Source organism: Natator depressus, chromosome 20 (assembly GCF_965152275.1).
Source record: "Natator depressus isolate rNatDep1 chromosome 20, rNatDep2.hap1, whole genome shotgun sequence".
NCBI lineage: Eukaryota > Metazoa > Chordata > Testudines > Cheloniidae > Natator > Natator depressus.
In genome coordinates, this window is record NC_134253.1 from 2,510,645 (window position 1) to 2,526,581 (window position 15,937).

The 15,937-nt window shown below is 53.7% G+C and overlaps 1 protein-coding gene across 1 annotated transcript in view; it reads right to left on the reverse strand.

Annotated features, from left to right (window-relative positions):
• ANKRD52 (ankyrin repeat domain 52) overlaps positions 1-12,647 on the reverse strand; it is a 40,295-nt gene extending 27,648 nt beyond the window's left edge. Inside the window, exons 1-4 of the mRNA XM_074935696.1 lie at positions 12,539-12,647; positions 8,427-8,510; positions 5,383-5,461; positions 3,726-3,796 (exon numbers count right to left, since the gene is read on the reverse strand). Of these exons, the coding sequence (XP_074791797.1) occupies positions 3,726-3,796; positions 5,383-5,461; positions 8,427-8,510; positions 12,539-12,565 (261 nt within the window). The 5' untranslated portion in view covers positions 12,566-12,647. The remainder of the gene's footprint in view (positions 1-3,725; positions 3,797-5,382; positions 5,462-8,426; positions 8,511-12,538) is intronic.
• Positions 12,648-15,937: the final 3,290 nt, after the last annotated feature.

The window sequence follows — 15,937 nt, forward strand, 5'->3', positions numbered from 1 at the left end:
AGAACACTGAGGGGGCCCAGGCTGGGGTCTTCAAAGGCCCCTACCCGCCCCCCACCAGATGGAATTTCAATGTGTGCTGGGTGCCTAAGTCCCTTTGGCTTACCAGGACATCTGAGCCTTACACTGTGGGCAGCCAGGCCTTCACAAGACTGTGCCTATCTCACCCTAGAGCAACTCCGACTGGTCAGTGACAAGCTTCAAAGGGAGGGGTAACTTATTGTCACTAAGCCATTCCAGTAAGAGGAAAGGATGCTGCCCCTGACCCAAAGCCCCTGCTGAGAAAGGAAGATATACGTCCTTGAAAAAGCATCTCAGACAGCTGGCTAAACCACTGAACCAACCTACTGGACCCAGACAGTGGGACATGTGAACGATCAAGGCCCTGAAATCAGGCGGGGAAGCTACAAAATGTGATGCTTTTTAAAGCTCCATTTTCCAGCCAAGCCCCTTGGGGAATCTGAAGCCAGATACATCCGCCTTCATGCAGGGAGCAGGTGGCATGTTCCTCTAGAGACCCCCTCTGCCCACCACAAGGGATGGCACTGAACGGTTCCACTTCAGCTTTGCTTCTCCAAACCGTAAGCATGCAAGAGGGATGCATCTAGAACGGAGAGGATGTTCCTCTTCAGCAGGGAACAGCGGAGACCTCTCCATGCCTCCAACTCCAACCTGAGTCCCTGGCCCTGACGAGATCCACTCGTTCTTCCTCATCCCGGGGCTGGCGGCTCACAGGAGCCTTGGGAGCATGCAAACGGAGCACGTGTCCCAGAATGCTGCTTTGTGCCCTCACGTGGGCACTGGCCAAGGAAAAAACACTCCTTTGCACTAGGCTTTTGATTGTGGAATTGTGCTGGGGGGCTGGCGGGCTCAGGGTGGGCCACGGACTGTCTAGGTGGCAGGTTCGAATCCAGCCCAGCTCAGGAGCGACCAAAAGGCTCTTGAACCGTTTGGTGGCCCTTGCATGGAGCTTCTCGGTGTAGTTCCCAGAGGGCAACCAGCCACCTTCCAACATCACAGCAGCAGCTGCCCTCCTGGAGACCGAACTCCCCTCTCACCCCTTAAGAAGGCCCCTCCAAAAAGTCACATGGGGGAGTACGTGGCGCATGGGGGAAACCTGCCCTGCTGTTGCCTGTACGGCCCATTCGAAGGCTAAAGACAGGCCTGATCTGACACCCCTTCCCAGCGTGAAATCCCCGGCACTGAGCCCTGTGATCTTGCAGTTAATGAGCGTTCTCTAGTGACTCATAAGGTGTGAGGATCGCAGGCGCAGACCATGTGACCCACTGACCTACATTTTATCCTCATTCCCCCCCCTTTCCAAGGACAATACACCACAACCCCATTTCCCATGGGGCCAGCTGATCTTGAGCAGGAATGCACCGCTTCCTAAGTGTGTGGGGGTAAGGAAGGGGACAAAGGCAAGGGAGGTGGCTTAGGTTAGGCTGCTCAGCTGCTTGAAATGGCTTAAAGCCATGGGGATAGCAGAGAAAAGCCATTACACAAGTTAACTGGCTCTAGGGGAGAACAAAGAAGTTAAACACTTTTCCGGGCAGATTCCCTCCAGGGAGCACTGGTGTGCAGAGCAGAAAGGCCCCTTCCAAGGGGCCTGATTGAGAGCAGAGAGCGAGGCACTCCAACGGAGCAATGGTGGGGACAAGAGAGACCCCAGCACACCCATAACATGCACTGCAGCCCTCAAATCCAAAGCCAGGACCCAGAACAGGGTTGCTATTGCCTGCATGGAAATATCCCCCCCAGCGCTGGGATAGATTCCGGGGGGGATCTTCAAAAGCACTTAAGAGATTTAGATGCTCAAGTTCCATTGAGGGCCAGTGGGATTTGTGCTCCTAAACGCCTTTGGTGCCTTTGAGACACTCCCCACTCCTCCTCTGTTCTAATACGATTAACAGGAATTGTCCTGCTGCCCAGGACTCGTGGGGTTCTTCCTCTTTGCCGTGGAGTTCTGCCTTTCTCTAGCTCATCTCAAAGGGCTTTGGACCCCACATCCCCCCCGAAAGGTAGGCTGGCTACTATCCCTATTCCAGATGCAGCCAAGACAAGGACACAGAGGGACAAAGCAGCTTGCCCAAGTTCACGTAGCATGGTAGTGACAAGGTTCAGCTTTCCAGTCCCCTGCTCCAGCCGCTTGACCACAACGCTCCGCTCTCCCTCAAGCTGTCCATACGTCAATTGGCTTCCACTGCACCAAGGAAGGTTTAGGCTGGACATTAGGAAAAACTTCCTGTCAGGGTGGTTAAGCACAGGAATAAATTGCCCAGGGAGGTTGTAGAATCTCCATCACTGGAAATTTTTAAGAGCAGGTAGGACAAACACTTGTCCAGGATGGTCTAGATAATATGTAGTTCTGCCATAAGTGCAGGCGACTGGACTAGATGACCTCTCGAGGTCCCTTCCAGTTCTATGATCCTATGATTCTATATTTGTTTAGCCAACCTCTGCCATCCATGTCACAACCCGGTGACCAAAACAAAAGCCCCCATTTCAGCGCATCTCTGCCCAGAACTGGATCGAACTGGCTCGCGATGAAGCAGCTCTGACGTTTCACTCCAGGTACAGATCTCTTGGGGACCAGCACCGAAAGGAACTGAGAATAAAGTGGCAATTTCATGATGTTTCGGTTCAAAGTTTTAAATCTTTGCTTAAGTTTCGCATTTGAGGGACATTTGAGTGGGGAAGGCAAGTGCACGACAACACTTGCTCATGGAACTGCAGAAAGGATGGGGCACGGAGGAAGTAGGACGAAGAAATTTCTGAGACACCTAATTGCTATTCCTGGCATACAAGAGAAACTCCCAACAGTAGCTAGCATGTGGGATGCCAGGGAGTATTCGCCTGGTACAAAAGCCCCTTTTTTAGCACTCAGGAGTCACTGTATAGCCTGGCACCTCCAGCCTGTTCTGCTGCCCATGATGTCAGCTGCCACCCTTCTGTACTGTGCACGCTGACAGATTCATTTCTGGTCATCCACGGGGGAATTGTGCTTGACCTTTATCATTGTCACAGGAACACGCTGGAAATCGATGCAGAGAGCTGCACGTGAGGAAAGATTTAACTATGCATACCTTGGCTAAACAACATTATTGTGGGCCCGCCCCAGGGGCCTGCTGCACACAGAACTGCCACTGCCTGCAAAGAAACTTACGTGCCCAGACGTGACTGCAGAAGTGAGCTCTCAGAGGGGGTGGACGTGATACTAGTTGAAAGGTGTAAGCATCACGGTGGGAGGGGAATTGGCTAGGGTGGTCTCAGGAGTATTATTACAATTAATAAAGTGAAGTTAAGCCCAGGGAAGGCTGAATATCAGGAAATACTTCCTGACAGTGAGATCCATTAGGCTGCGGCGTCATCTCCTAAAAGAAAGGGGTGGGAGCCCCATCACTTGGGGCATTTAAAACGAGACAAAGCCCTAACGGGAAGATACTGCAGGGGATACTGCATGTATACATGCACCCCATGTATTGGGGGTGGGGTGTAAAGGGAATATTACGGGTCTTTCCCAGTTCTGTTTTCTATTTTTCAAATTATTATGGGGTCTGAATGGTCCTTTAACTGCATCAAAAGAGAACATCCACCCCCCCCCCCCCGGGCTCTCAGCCAGAATCCGAGCAGGCATGCAGAAAGCACGGGAAAGAAAACGGTTACTCAAAAAGGAGCCCAGAGGAGACGGACCGATTCGTTACTGCAAGGCTCGCAAGGGCACCTACCTCATTGCGAGAAGCTGCGGCCCGATGCAGCGGGGTTAGCCAAACAGTGTCCTTCGCATTTACGTTAGCACCTGAGGAGACGGAGCAGAAAGGGGAGGTGAACACATCTGCGCAAGGGGCACTGCCAGGGTACAAGACTGCCACATGCTCCAAGGCACCGTCCCTGTTTTTAAACACCCCCTGCTGTATCTGCTTGGGGAGACAGCATGTCAATTTCTGCTGTTAAAGAAGGAACCGTATCGAGCTTTAGGGCCGGTCTACACTTAAAAGTTAGGTCGACATAGCTACAGTGCTCAGGGGTGTGAAAAATTCACACCTCTGAGCCAGTAGTTAAGCCCATCGAAACCGCGCTGTAGACACAACGGGGCCGATGGAAGAATTCTACCTACATCCGCAAACCCCGTCTGTCACTGCAGGAAAGGTCTAGACAGTGGTGCTGTGAAGGCACAGCTGCCGTTCGGTAGTCATGCTGCTGTAGTGTGGCTCCAGCCTTAGTTTAGATGCTACAAGGCACGCCCTCCGGCTCCAGGGGCATAAGCTAGCCCGGCAGAGGGACGGCAGCACTGAGCTAGATGGAAAAAACTACATTTCCCAGCACACACTGCTCCACCTTGAGCTCAGTGGCCACAAGACTACCAGTCCCAGAATGCAGTTCGTCATCTTGATCTAAAAGGAGGCTGCTCAGACAAAGATGGTGCATTTTGTACTGGAATCTGTAGGTCTTTGTCAGCCGTGCCTCTGTGTACAGGTGAAGGAGACCAGAGCCGCACTGCAGGAGTCCCTGCCCTGCTGGCTCTGTGCCAGCCTAGGACCAGCAAAACCCAGCTGCCCCAGCTCTGCTGCACAGAGCTGCCCTGCCCTGAAAGCCACGTGAAACATCTGTCAGGGCTGGTCTAGGATCACTAGGGGCTCTTCCACGCCATCAGCAAACTGCTGACAAGTCAAGGGCATCTAGAGGGAGCAATGACAATGAATTCCAGATTAGGGGCCTTTTTTCGCCCATCTGTTGTGTGTGGAGAGCGAGCCTGGATGTAGATTTGAGCGGTTTCAGAGGAAAATGGAGGGGCTGGTAACTTGGGTTAGAGCCAAGTACGCAGCAGGCAGATGCTGAGCAAAATTCTCCAGTCCTCATCGCACATTCGGCAAATGATCCAGATCTGCGGCTCCCCACTCCACTCCTGCAGTTCGAGGTTCCGTCACTACCCTTCACTCCTGACCCCCAGTCCCTGCTATCCCAGCTCTGGGCTCCCCACATAGAACTCTGTCAATGCCCCCCAATCCTAACCCACAGCCCCCCATTATTACCGCCGTAGGCTCCCCCGAACTCTGCCGTTGCCCCTCAATCCCAATTCACTGCTCCCCCCACCAGGTCTGCTGGTGCCCCTCAATCCCAATCTGCAGCCCCCTAACCCCGAATATTTCAGTTCCAGGTTGTTTTAAGATTTGCACAAACCTCCTCTTGGGATCTGGGTGAGAGCAACTAATGACATTTCCCTTGTGACTCAAGCACCAACTCTCCTGTGGATGAAAAACCCTTGTACCCTATGCCTTTGAGTAGCAGCCCTTCTGCGTTAGACCCACAGGAGGGCCAGGCCAGCTAAACCTTAGGACATCCATGCAGCCGGCTGTACTGGGCAGAGACAGCTGCAGGTCTTACCTGACAGTATTAGGAGCTCAATGATTGGGACATCTCCTAAGTAGGCAGCAGCATGCAGTGGGGTTCGTCGTTCTTGGTCCTGCACATGGAGATAAGAAAAGGCCGTAATGCAACCATCCACACAGCAAACAGAGCTCCTTCCCCATCCAACTTCCCGCACCCGAAAGACCAAAATGTTGCTTCCTGCCCTGAGTACATCTGGGTAAGTCTGAGTGGATGGAGGCGTCTGCTTAGGACCAGCAATAACAGACAGCCTGGTGGGGAAGCAATGGACTACCTTTCACACCTTAGTCCACTTCAGGGTGCACTGAAGTGTATCTGTCAGGTAGAGTAGGGGCTTGGAGCCAGGAATCCAGGGTTCTAGTCCCACTTTGGGAAGGTGAATGGGGTCTAGTGGTTAGAGCCGAGGGCTGGGAGCCAGGACACTCAGGTGGCTAATTTCTAGCTCTGTCACTAACTCGCTCTGTGACCTTGGACAAGTCACTTCACTTCCTCCCTGCTCCAGCTTCCCTAAAGAGAGATAGTATCTAGCTCGCAGGGTTGTAAAGCTTAATGAAGGTTTGCAAAGCACTTGGAGATCCCTACATGAAAGGTTTATAAAACCACCAAGCACTGTTACCCCAAGGTGCTCCGCATGCCCTTCACACACCCCGTCATTCTATGTCAAATACCAACAACAATAAAAGCTTGCAGGAGCAACTCCCAAAATGCACCAAGCCCAAATGACTGGGAGAGGCTAGAAAGGTGCAGGAAGCACAGCTTAGATAGGATCAGTTTTCTTCACTTGATGCTGGGCCCTGGGTAACCTCTGCCTTGAGGCATTTGGCTCAGTCTCAGCAAACAGCAAGTGGGTTAGATTGGCACAGAAGAGAGTTTTAGGTCCCACATTTTAGTTGCATTTAATGAAAGTTGTATTTTTTTCCCCATTAATTAAAAAAAAAAAAAAAGGAGAGAGAATCAAGAAAACAACTGGTAGGACTGGCACAAACAACCTGGAGAAGCAGAAAGTGAAACCGGCCAATCGCATTCCCAACTGAAATCAGCACGCAAAGAGATATGTGCGTTAAGGGTTAATCACTCTCATTTTTCAAGCAACAGAGCAAAGGCATTTTAGAGAAAGGATGAGTGTGATCAACTCCCTTTAAAGAGAAGGAGACTATAGAATTATCACATCCCTGAACGAGGTAGCCACGGAACAAAGTCTCCTGATCCCTTTGTAACATGTCAAGATACGATCTAATCATTAGTCCCAGTGGCTGGCACCAAAACCAGTGCTGGGCCTCCCCTCTGAGCCAGCACGGAGTCCACGATGCTCGACCCAGACCCATGCTGCACTGTGCACTATTCTTTCAGGGTACACAGCAGTGCTAACCCCGTGCATGCTGCAGCATGCACAGAAGGAGGCTGAGGCATTAAATGCAAAGGCCAAGAGCATGCAGGGAAAACAACACTAGACCAGAGCACAGCTTGGAGCAGCATGCAGGGAAACCTCATTAATGCCCCAGAGCCTATCAGAGAATAAGATGCTGAACCAGACTCAGCCACTTACACAGAACCCATGACACTGACCTAGACAAACAGCCTAAAAGAGCAACTAGTCACTGACCTAGCGCCAATCTCCCAGTGCCACACACTGACAGACCGCTAGGCTGACCCAGTCATTGTTTGGTAACAGGGAGGGTCATCACGGGGATAATTTACTAAGGGTCGTGGTGGACTCTCTGTCAGCGGCAGTTTTTAAATCGAGGTTGGATCCGCTCTAGACCAAGCGGTAAGTGTTTCAGGGCAGCTCTCTGGCCTGTGTTATTCAGGAGGTCAGACCAGATGATGGCAGTGGTCCCCCTTTCTGGCCTTGGAATCTATTCACCAGCCGACCGGACAGACGGAGACACCTCTCTCAGCCATGCACCTGCCACCGGTTTGTTCGGAGGAATCTTGTAAGCCAGATTAAGGGAGCGTTTGCATCCAAGTCTGATTGGAACATTTGCATGCGGATTTTACACTCTTTCTCAGAGCTGGCTATTCAGGTTACATCACGGGTCACGATCAACCCAGGAGGCCTCTGAAGCAAGGGCACCCAAAATAAGCGTTACCAGGAGCTAGAAGGATGCATCTAACTGGCAAGAGAGTGAACAAACTGGCAGCTACTATTCGTCCTGAAGACAGGGTGTGGTCTGAAGACTGCAGGCTGCAGCATTCAATGTGGCATCTTCATCCACAGGCCAACGCTGCCGAACAACTCAATCTGGACCACAGCATTCTGGGCCTGGCAAGCCACACCTCCTTATCCAAGGTGAGAACAGCCAGGTGGTAGCATCTGCAAGGCTGCATTTCGTCCATCCCCACCCTGCTCAGGTGTACTCCGCAGCCAAATTTAAAAGAGGGGCAGTGAAAGTGCATCTGTATTCCTTGGGACATTAGCTCTGCTCCACCAATCAGGCCAGCCTCAACACAGACAGCTGAGCCATGCTCTCATCAGACTATACTGGACCTCTGTTCCATAGGACAGCAAGGGATGCTGGGGATGCAACCAAGCTAGTCCCAATTCACTGCCCTTCGTTTACCTGCAGCCTTCGAATGAAGAGCAGAAAACCGACAAGACACTGCACTGTCCGAACACTTTATAAATAGCAGGTAAGTCTCCCAGTGACTAGGATATACCATTAACCCCATTTTACAGATGGGGAGAGGGAGGCCAGGGGACAAAGGCCCAGATTCTTAAAGATATTTCGGCCTCCCAAGGCCTGCCTTCGAAGCCTAAGTCAGTTAGGTGTTGCAACCCCTAAATACCTTTAAAAATCTGAGCCAAAGTTGCAAAGCCAGGAACAGAATCCAGGAGCCTTGCCTCCAAGCTGCCTACTCTAATCACTGGATCATGCTGCAGAAAAGATTCTCGCCCGCTTACCAGAAGCATAACAGTTCAGCCCTCTCTGCTTTGAAAACACAAGCATATTTCAGAGGCAAAACAGAGAAGGACAGTTCAGTTTGAGACAGGAGCATCAGTGTGCCAAGCTAGGCCAGGCAGCTGCTGCTCCAGCACTCACCAATATATTGATATTCTCTTTCTGGTTCAGTAATGACCGCACCTCCTCTATATCGCGGTTGAAGATGGCTTGGACCAGAGGCGGCTGCAAAGAGAAAGACAATCAAGCTGTGAAGCAGGTAAAATGAATGTGCAAGGACAGGGACAGGAGGATGGCTGGCAACATCATTCATATACCCCAAGACCAGCCCGACAAGTTAGTCACCTCATGCCACCTGTGTTTGTTTGGGTCTCCTGCTTCTATAGCAAATGCAACATCTACTGAGCCATTCTAGTGAACTGCAGCTGTGGAGACAGGCCCAGCTGTAGCCTCTGACAGGAATTCTTCCCCACTCCTTGCAGCTGAAGGCTTTTAATATTTATACAAGTCAATTTCTGTTTAAAAAAATAAAAAAGAGAGGGATACTGCTCTGCTTCTGCAAGGATTAAAAAACTGAAGTGAAGTGAATGTTGATGGAAACTGCCAGGTTATCCACCCTAGGGAATAAAGCCACGAGATGAAGTTTTGCACCCCACCCCTGGGCCTGGAAAGACTACATGGTGGGGGGGGGGGGCACCCATTCAGTCCCTGATCCTGGCCAGATATCAGTGGGAATCTTAGCTTCTCGGCCAAGAAGAGGACCAACTGCTGCCCGCTGTGGTGGTTTTCCTGATGTGGACACTTGCCCACTGGGAACTGGACCGAGACCCAAACCCATTTCACACAGGGGCCACGCTCAACAGCTGGCAACAGCTTTTGATTGCTTTGTTGTGGAGGCCAAAGACTTTGTAAGACTCAAAGAGGGATTGGCCGTTTATAAGAAGTTATAATGACAACAAAACTTGTTTAGGAAGGGATATAAACCTTCAAGCTTCATGGCTTAAACCACTCTCTAATTATTGGGATGAGACCTTCATCGGGGGTAGATTATCCCACATCTGCCTTCCCCAGGGCTTCTTGCAACTTCCTTTGAAGCGGCCGGTGCTGGCCACTGTCTGAGACAAAGTACTGGCTCGATGGATGACAGGGTCTGGTCCAGTCTGGCAATTCCTACACTTCTTACCTACCCTGAATGTTAATAAGTGCTTAGCGGGGAAAGACACTGCATCCCTCTCCCAAATCCCCTGAGCCATCCACTCCCAACAGGATAAAGCACCCTACAAGCAAATACTCAGGAAAGCTAGAGCTCGGGGCTCACTCAGCGAGAGGGGCAGGCTCTGAACCCAAAGACACTCTCTTTTCAGAACCCACGTACGGATCGTCTTCAATAGCAAGAGGGTGAACACGGCCTAGAGCGGGTCTCTCCTCTCAAAGCTTACACTGCACGGTAACAGCCAAACCCTCTTCACCTCTCCCGGCACAACTTCTGGGTCTACCTTCAGCTGCCATAAGATTTGGCTATAGCAAGAAAATGCCGATACGCCCCTACTACCCAGCTCACTCCAGATTCCCTCTCCCCCCTCCATCCAAACATGTGCATGAAAGCAGCGAAAGGTAGAGGAACACATCCCCGGTCAGAGGGAATGAGCGAGTCATTCGTGTGGAATGCAGTGGACTCCGCATCCAGTGTTAGACATTTTCAAAAAAAAAAAAAAAAAGAGATGCACAGACCGATAATTATGCCCTGCACGAACTTCAGCGGAGCTTGCAAGCAATGCTGGGACTGACACACCCACCCACCATTCACAAAGGAAGCTGAATGTTTTGGTTACCCCCCCCCCCCCCCCCGCCCAAAAAAAGTTACTCCCCTGTTCCCATCTCTCCCCACCATGAGAGGCTTTAAACACCCAGCCTATCAGTGAGATTGCAACAGCGCAAGGGACCACAGGAGGGGTAAATATTTGGCTTGGAGAGTCAGCAGCCCGGATCTCAGAAATCATTACTGTTGGTAGGAACCTAGAAGGCTCATGTCAAATCAGGGGGTTAAAGATGAGATGTTTGCGGGCCAGTGGGGTATTTGGGGGAGTAGAGGGAGGTGCTGGGCGTCATCCAGGGAGTAATGGGGCTGACAAGCGAAGAACAACTGTGTCTCAATACTACTCTGCCTTAGGAAAGTGAAGTCCATTCATGACAGGGAGGGGAAAATAGAACCAGGCTCCTTGGGGCCGGGAGGTTTCATTCATACCCCTCCCAAAACGGAGATGGTTGAAACTTGACCCTTTTACGGAAATTGTATGTGGCGATGGCCATCTGAATAGCCACTCTTCCTTCCCCCCGGCCCCCGTGGGGGAGTTGGGGTACCTACAGGGATCAAACAGGCAGCCCTGCTGATTTGGGGGTTGTGACAAGTCAACTGGGGTGCAGACAGGACTGACTCACATCCATGCACAAGGAAAGTGGGGTACAACCCCCTCCCCCCATATGTAGGGAAGCTGAATCACATAATACCTCCGGTGACAACAGGGTGCATGGGAAAAGCCTCATCACACCCAGGGAAATGGCAGGGCATAAAACAGCACAGGGGCAGCCCCCCCCCCAAGTGATGAAAGTGGGGTGTGAGATGAATCACCCCCTAACTTGTGAAAGTGGGGTCCACACCGTGGGTGGTGCCAAATCAAGCCCTCCCCTCTGGCCCGAGGGGGGCTGAAAGGGAGATGAGGGGATGTCGAGGGAGAAAGGCAGGGAATGAAGATGGGGAGGCTCAAATCCTATCCAGGCTTCGGGGGGATAAAGAGGTTGATGGGGGGAGTAAGGGGGTAGGAAGGAGATGGGAACAGGGAAGCCAGGAGGCAGGGAGAAGATGGGGGAAACCAATATGTGGGGGGGGCCCAAAGATGCGGGCAGGCCAAGCTGGGCGGAGAGGGGGCAGAGCTTGGGGGCAAAGAGAGGCTGGCGCTAGGGAAATAGGGAAGTGGGTTGAAAAGGGGTAAAAAATGGGCGCAGGGAGGGTGAGGGGCAAAAAGCGTGGGGGCAGACATGGGGGCAAGCTGCAGAGATGGGGGCAGGAGCAGATAGGGACCCGGGGGGGCCAAAGGCAGAGGAACGGGGACCGGAGGGGGCGGGGTTGGATCGGGTGCGGGGGGGGGGCCGAAGGCAGACATGGGGGCCGGGTTTGGATGGGGGGCAGAGGTGGGGGTTGGATGGGGGCCCCAAAGGTAGAGATGGGGGCCCCAGGGGCTGATGGCAGAGATGGGGAGTGGGGAGCAGAGACAGGGACCAGAGGTGGGGGGCAGGTTTAGGTGGGGGGGCAGCAGTGGGAGGGTGGATGGGGGCCAGGAGGGTGGGTTTGGATGGGGGAAAAGGGGGGGGCTGAAGGCAGAAATGGGGGGCAGAGACGGGGGCCGGGTTTGGATGGGGGAAAAAGGGGAGGGCCGAAGGCAGAGATGGGGGGTGGATGGGGGCCCCAGGGGCTGAAGGCAAAGATGGGGGCTGGGGAGAATTTGGGGGGGCCAGAGGTGGGGGGGTTGATGGGGGCCCCAGGGGCAGAGATGGGGGCTGGGGGGGCAGGTTTAGGGGGGACAGACGTGGGGGGGGTGGACGGGGGCCCCGGGGGCAGAGACGGGAGCTGGGGGGGCAGGTTTTGGGGGGGCAGAGGCGGGGGGTGAATGGGGGCGCCGGGGGCGGAGGCCGATTGGGGGGGGCAGAGAGGGGGTGGATGGGGGCCCCAGGGGCAGAGATGGGGGGCGGGTTTTGAGGGGTCAGAGGCGGGGGGTGGATGGGGGCCCCGGGGGCAGAGAGGGGGGGCGGGTTTGGGGGGTCAGAAGCGGGGGGTGGATGGGAGCCCCGGGGGCAGAGACGGGGGGCGGGTCTGGGGGGGGCAGAGATGGGGGGCGGGTTTTGGGGGGGTAGAGGCGGGGGGGTGGATGGGGGCCCCGGGGGCGGGCGGCGGGGCCGGGCTCCGTCTCCTCGGGCGGGAAGCCGGCAGCGCGGAGCCCGGCCCGGCTCGGCTCGGGCCCCTCCCCGGGCTGGGCGGCGGGGCCGGTGGGGGGGGGCGCGGGGGGGCCGGAGCCGGGGGGGGAGGGGCGCGGGGGGGCCAGAGCCGGGGGGGGAGGGGCGCGGCCGGCCCGGAAGGGGGGCGGCCGGGCCCCGAGGGGCGGCTCCGCACTAGGCCGCAGATCCCCGGGCTCGCGTAGCGGGGCGGGCCGGGCCGGGCCGGGCGGGGCGGGGCGGGGCGGCGGCGGCGGCCCCGGTACCTGCTCCGTGATGCTGAGAATCCCCATCTCCGGGCCCGGGCCCCCCGCCTCAGCGCCGAGCTCCCGGCATCAGGCTCCGGCCGCGGCGGCTCCGGCTCCGGCGGCTGCGGGGCGGGGAGGGACTGAGCCCGCCCAGCGCGGGAGGGAGGGAGGGAGGCAGGCCGCCGCCGCAGCGACCCCTGCCGGGGAGCCCCGGCCACGGCCCCAGGCAGCGCCCGGGGCGGGGGAGCCGGGCCCGAGGGAGCTGCCTGAACGGGGGGGCCCTCGGATCCCCTCAGGGCCGGGCCCAGGGATCCCTGCGGGGTGGGAGAGCGGGGACCCCTGGAGCTCCCCAGTGAGTCTGGGCCCCACGTTCGCCCCCCACAAGGGGTGGGGAGCTGGGGGCCGGGGCCTCCTGGAGACCCTCCCTGAGACGGGGGTGTGGGGGGGCAGACGCCTGAGGGCCACCCCCCTCCCTGCCGGCTGTTCCTGGCCCCCCCCGGGCCTGCTCACCCTGGGGTGCGGGTCCTCGCCGTCGCCCTCATCCTCGGGGCAGGGCAGGCGAGAGCCACTTTCCCACCTGGGCCCGGGAGTTTCCCTCCGGCCGATTCCATCCATCGACCCCGCCGGCATCGGGTCCGGGCTGAGACGGGTGAGCAAACCGCTAGATCCCCTCGGCGGGGCTCGGTGCCTCGACGTTCTCCAAGGGCCGGCGGAAGAGAATCAGGTGAGGGAGGGACTGCGCTGCCCACCCATGATAGCAACCATGTGGCTCTACCATCATTTACTGATGGCTTCGTGGCCCACGTGGCCACTGTAAATTAAATAATCAGAAGAATGAATAGCCGATTGAGTTATTACATTACTTCTTTGCGCTTCTAAAGCACCCATTAGCCAAGGATCCACCAACTTGTACCTAGTACTCAGACTAAACAAATCAGTTTGTTGTAAGGGTGGTCTCAGAGTCTTTTGTTGTTGTGATGTGGAAGCCCCAGCTGAGATCTCATTGTGCTAGTTACTGGACAAACACCGGGTAAGAGACAATCCCTGCTCCAAAGAGTTCGAGTCTAGACAAGGCAGATAAAGGATAGAAGGGAAATGGAGAGATGAAACATCTCACACAAGGTCATGCAGGGAGTTAGGATGGCCGGGAACAGAATCCAGGTCTCCCTCGCTAGCCCAGTGTCTGATCTTCTGGACCAAGCTGCCTCTCAGGCCTTGTCTACACTTAAAAGGTTTGCTGATACAGATATACTGGCACCCCCTGGTGGAGACACAGCTGATTCCGGCAGAAGAGTTCTTCCAACCGTCCTCCGAATGGAATATTTTTTGTTGCTGCTATAACTGTGTCTACATTAGAGCTTTTGCCAGCACAGGCATATCGGCTAGCAATGTGATTTTTTTCATCCTCCTAACCAACATAGCTATGCCAGTACTATTTTCTAGTGTAGACCAGGCCTCAGAGAGGGAAGGTTGGTCCTTTCTGGCTAACGCACAGGTCTGGGAATCAGGAGATCTGTGTTCTACATGGACTTGGCTCTCTGCTGAGACAGAGAGAGAGGGTCGCACAGTGAAGTGAATCTCATAGACTTCAGGGCCAGAAGGGACCATTATGATTATGTAGTGTAGAACTCAGATCTCTTCATTCAGGTGCCTCCTAAAATCCCATTGCTTCCATCATGCCCACAAGAAATTAACTGTTAAACAAAACTAAAATCCATTCCCTCCTCTGGGCTATGCAGTTAGTGGCTGCTCTCATTTCTGTGCCTGTCTTTTAGGTCCCGATCCTGCAAACACACACAGGTGTAAATGCTTCCACCTATGCACTCAATGGGTCTGCTCATGGAAGCAAGCATTGCCCCTGAAGATGTTTTCAGGATTGGGCTGTTATATCGTAGGCTCGTCAGGCTAGGGATTGTTTTGAGACCTGTATTTTATACAGCGCCTAGCACATTGTCTTTGCTTAACAAATAATGAATCATAATAACAAGAGGGTGCTGCATGGAACCTCACATAAGCATTTCTGGATGACTGATAGCGACCTCATGTGCATCCGAAACCCGCCAGAACCAAGGCCCCCAAAGAGGCTCACAAATCTTTACCACTTGACCTTGGGGACACTACAGGTTCCAGTGGGACTTGTGGCTATGAGGCTTAGCTTGATGTGGAGCATTGCATGTTGGGATCTGTAGTCTCCACCAGCCAGCTAAAGATCAGGATGGATTTAAGAAGCTGCTAATCTGGCTTTTGTCAGGGCAACTTTTGGGAACCCCTTGAAGAAAAGGACTTGTTTAAACAAAGAAATGATCGGTGCAACAAGATGAGCTGAATAATTGTTTTCTGCAGTTACGAGGTGTTTATATTTAATTTTCCTGTCTGTCACTGGAGGGACAACAGGGCACCGCTTTAAATTGCTACCTCCATGTCTTGAAATAACATCCAGAGACATATTTACCTTGACTGCTATGGAGTGTGGAGGGGACGTAGGCTGGGGGCTAATGTGGCAGCTTCACTACGGGCTCTACTTTTGATCCCTGGTTGAACTGAGTTCAGAGCAGGAGCCAGGAGACTGTGTTTGTGCTGTTGATACTGTAGCAGGGCTATTTTTATCATGGCTTTGGACCTGCAATTAGCCAAGTGTTACCTAACAGTGAAATCAAGGTGAAATCATAGAGCTGAAAAGCCATAAAGAGCAGCTGTTGACATTTTCGCCAGTGAAATATTTACCTGAAGGAGGAAGCAGTGGAACTAGACCTTTCATGGCAGCACAAGATCACTGGACTTGTGTTTTACAGTGTACTACTCACAACCGTTTGCCAGTCGTTTGTACAGTATAGGCTTTGTGGGGTAGCCTCTACTCCTCTCACTTTGTCCGCCAAGGAAGCAAAACTGGGGGGGGTTCCTAGCACAATTCTCTGAGAGCTGGGATTTGAGGAGTTTTTTGTAACTGGCTTCCCCAAAAGAAGATGGAATTAGGGAGATGATTCATAGATTCCAAGATCAAAAGGGACCATTGTGATGATGAAAATAGAGGGACAGCTGGAACTGTTTAGACAATAACTGCCAATCAGTCCCATGATATATTGCTTAAGCTTGTGGCTAAGGCATAGATCTAGGAATCAGGACTCCTGGGTTCTGTTCATGGCGGTGACACAGGCTTACTTTGGGCAGGTTACTTAACTTTTCTGTGCCCCAATTTCCCCATCTATAAAATGGGCATCATAATTTGAACCCTCTCAAGAGGGCTCTGAGACTTTGATTTCAGTATTAGTCTGTAAAACACTTTGAGATTCATGGTGCAAAACCAGAGTCCAACAGTAAGTGTATTTTACTATGATTTTAGTCAAAGAAAGATCAAACATGGATAAGTGGTTTGACAGGGCCACTTTTTTAGGGTGATTTCTAGGATCCTGCAAGAAA